Consider the following 3443-nt stretch of genomic DNA (forward strand, 5'->3'; position numbering starts at 1 on the left):
TGGGCAAACAAAGACAAGTGATGAGCACATAAAAAAACAGATGAGCTACAAAACGAACACTACTATTAATATATCAAATAATTATTCTTATTATACAATTTATATTATCTCATCACATCCATTTTTCTTTACATTTTATTCAATGCACACGTAGTTACCTGGAAGTCTCCTACTAAAAGTCTACTACTGTCTCTTGAAATACAAAAAAAAAAAAAAGTTACGTGTCAAAGGGTAGTAGCTGTATTAACTTGACTTTGATTATTATATACCCGAATATTCCACGCAGTCGAGAAAAAAATAATTATCCCTTTTTTCGTTGGAATTATCATATGTTGTATCTTTGTGATGCGTAAAAAAAGGTTAAATATCATATAAGGTCCTTATACTGTGTGTTTTGAAGGAAAGAAACAAAATGGATTGACGGATAGGGTATTGTGTACTTGAAAATTGAACGGAATTATTTAAAATGGAACAACATTTTGTTTAAAAAAAATGAATGAAGTTTGCTTTGTGTGTTTCTAAGCTTTTCTACTTCCCCACAACAAAAGTACAAAAAAAGAAAAAAATATGAACATGTCATTAATCTACTGATCATCATTTTTTAATTATTGCCTATTGTTGTTGTTGTTGCTGCTGTTCGGGTGAGTTCCGCCGCTGATGATGGAGGAGATGGCAGCCGCGAGGGCGGCAGTGAAGTTGGGGTCGTTTGTGATTGCGGCGGTTGCGGCACTGACTGTGTCGGCTAGCGTCGGAGGCTGTTGTGGCGGAGCTTGGTGTTGTTGTTTTTGTTGGTGGTGGCCTAATTGGGAAGACCCCATTTCTTGGGATAACTGCAAGCCTGAGAATTTGGACTGATTATTATTGTACAATGGCTGGCCAAAAACCTGAGGCAATTGAGGGGAGGAAACCGGCGTCGGTTGGCCGGGAAATGGGACTTGGAACTGTGTCGGCGGCGGCGGTGGCCGTTGGAATTGCAGAGGGTTCGGCGAGTGTGTAAGGTCCAATGTCACGGTTGGGAATGGGGCAGAAGCTGAAATAGTTGCCATACTTGAGGAGCAAGGAAGGATTGCCCTGGCTAGTAAGTTAGGGTTCATGATTCCATCGGCACTCGGCATTGAACCGGAAAGCAACATGCTAGCAGCTGCTGCCGTTGTCGATGCCATTGCCATGGCAGCCGGTGGAAGTGGGTGGTTGTGGTTGCCCTCGTAAGTTGTTATCAATATTGTTCTATCATCCGCACAACGTTGAACCTGTGAATCAACGTAAATACATTAGTTTATGGACTTGAAATAAAGATAAGATAAAAAAAGGTTAATTCACTAAAAGTCCCTAAACTATTCCCAAAATGTTGAATTGGTCCTTAACTTCAAAATATTCTCAAAATTTTAATATCTCGTATTAATCAGGTCATTCTATTAACTTGGACATCAAATGTAAGTTCAAATATTATCTAAAGCATATTTAAAACATCACATGTGCACTTATTGCATGAACTAAAAGCTAATCATATGGTAGGAATACGTGTTACTAATCTGACAAAAGCAACCGATCGATATTTGAGGGACCATCTTAAAATATTTGAAGCTTAAGGACTAATTCAGAATATAGGCAATAGGTTAGGGACTTATGGTGAATTAAACCAAAAAGCTAAAAGATATTGAAACATACTTGTTTCCGGACCGGACAACCGACGGCCATGGTGCACCGGTAATAAGCTCGAGGACATGGGTTTCCTTTCGCCATCTTTTGACCATATTTTCTCCATTGACATCCATCAGTAATCTATACACCAAATTAACAATCAATTAATTCCCACAACAATCCGATAATTTCACATCTAAAAGGTGATTAAAACTTATAACATGTACTGATATATACATACCATTGGAGCTTCCGATCGAGCTCGAACTGAAACACGAGCTTTCCTCATGGTTGCTTCAGTGGATTGATCAACTGGTTTCCCAGAATTCAGTTTTTGAACTTTACAATTTGGTCCCCAACTCTCAGATTCCGGGCTTTCTTCTCTATTCACCCTCTTCTCCACGTTACTCGGAGGTGTCCCAGAACGTGTCCTTTCTTCCGACGACGAATGAGATATCGTCTCCGCCGCTTCTGCTGCGGCAGCCGAGGGACGGCGTAGATCCAAAATCTGTAACGGCGTCGCCTCTTCGGGTTTGGATTCTTGGATAGCTTGTGTTTCTCGGTTCCTTTGTGGGGGTTGTTGTTGTTGTTGCATTAAGGTGACCAGGTGCATATGGAGAGCACTGTAATTGTTACTTACATGGCTGAGCATGTCTTTAAGCTTCTGGTTCTCAGCATTCATACGTTTCAATTCATCTTGTAATTGAGCCAGCTGATAAATAAATGAATAAATAAGTTTAGAGGGATTGAATATAAGTAATTTAAAGGGTACAGAGACTTGGGTTTAAATTAAACCAAAATTTTTCTTACTTCATTTTTAGCTCGTTTATCTTCCATATCCGATGAAACACCGTCATCAACAGTTGATTGATCACTTCCGGCAGTGAGAAGCAACAATCCAGTCTATAAATTCAATGAAATTAAATATAAGATAATTTAAACAAAAAAAAACGATTCAAAAAAAAACCGAACCGAACTTACATTTACATCCAAATCAGACGCCGGAGCTTCTATACTCTCCTTTTTGACATCATCAACGACCCTAACTTTCTTATCGGAGAAAAAATCAACCTCATCGACGGGAAGCTTGGTATCATCAGACGGCGAAGAAGAAGCTGAAGTTCCACGGCGGTCGTCATCTCTCGACCCAGCAAGACTAACAGGGAACTGAAACATGTCTCGGTGGTGGTGGTGTTGCTTTAACCCGAGAAAAGAACCGCCGGCGACGTTGGTGGTGGAATTGGATTTGTTTGTGAATAAATTACTAGTAACAGGATCGGAATCAAGGGTAAGACCCCATCCTTTGCCCATAAATGTAAAAAGAAAAAAAAAAGAGTTGGGATTAAAGAAAAAGAGAGCAAAAATCAGCAAAAAAAGTTTGTGAAAATCTGTGAAGTTTTGGAACGGTGCAATGGGGTCGGCTATAAAAAGGGTTTGGAATTGGAAACGAAGACCAGATCTTTCACTAGTTTTTTTTTTTATGTTTTACCAGTCGTTTACAATTTTGGATTTTCTTCTTTCTTCTTTTGTTTTTTTATAAAGAAATTAATGAGATTTATTTATTTATTGTCGTTGATATTGTTTTTTGCGTCAGATGGTGCGTCAGTTTCCAGCTGGCAATTTGACCCTTTTTGTTTCATTTCCTTTTCCCTTGTGAAAACTATTAGCAAGCTATCCTTTTACATGTTTGGAATTTAGTTCATATATTTTTTATTTTTTAGAATTTAATTTTTTTATTTTAAAAGTTATTAATGCTATTAAAATTTTTTATTAAATTTGTTAAAACGATATTTTAAAATTAA

General features: G+C 38.0%; 1 protein-coding gene across 1 annotated transcript; it reads right to left on the reverse strand.

The window, feature by feature from the left end:
* Positions 1-417: 417 nt before the first annotated feature.
* LOC107925317 (probable WRKY transcription factor 31) lies at positions 418-3168 on the reverse strand. Its single transcript, XM_041079459.1, has 5 exons — positions 2623-3168; positions 2452-2544; positions 1883-2353; positions 1669-1782; positions 418-1250 (listed from the first exon to the last, which is right to left on the reverse strand). Exons 1-5 carry the CDS (start codon positions 2950-2952, stop codon positions 606-608), a joined length of 1653 nt encoding a protein of 550 aa, XP_040935393.1. The 5' UTR covers positions 2953-3168; the 3' UTR covers positions 418-605.
* Positions 3169-3443: the final 275 nt, after the last annotated feature.

Source organism: Gossypium hirsutum, chromosome A10 (genome assembly GCF_007990345.1).
Source record: "Gossypium hirsutum isolate 1008001.06 chromosome A10, Gossypium_hirsutum_v2.1, whole genome shotgun sequence".
NCBI classification, from domain to species: domain Eukaryota; kingdom Viridiplantae; phylum Streptophyta; class Magnoliopsida; order Malvales; family Malvaceae; genus Gossypium; species Gossypium hirsutum.

Bases quoted from the DNA above. Each gene is read 5' to 3' on its own strand.
- LOC107925317 (XM_041079459.1), bottom strand. From the start codon at position 2,952: ATGGGCAAAGGATGGGGTCTTACCCTTGATTCCGATCCTGTTACTAGT. The intron at 2,545-2,622 runs GTAAGTTCGGTT...TTGAATTTATAG, and splicing joins CGTCTGATTTGGATGTAAAT to ACTGGATTGTTGCTTCTCAC. The intron at 2,354-2,451 runs GTAAGAAAAATT...TTTATTTATCAG, and splicing joins ATAAACGAGCTAAAAATGAA to CTGGCTCAATTACAAGATGA.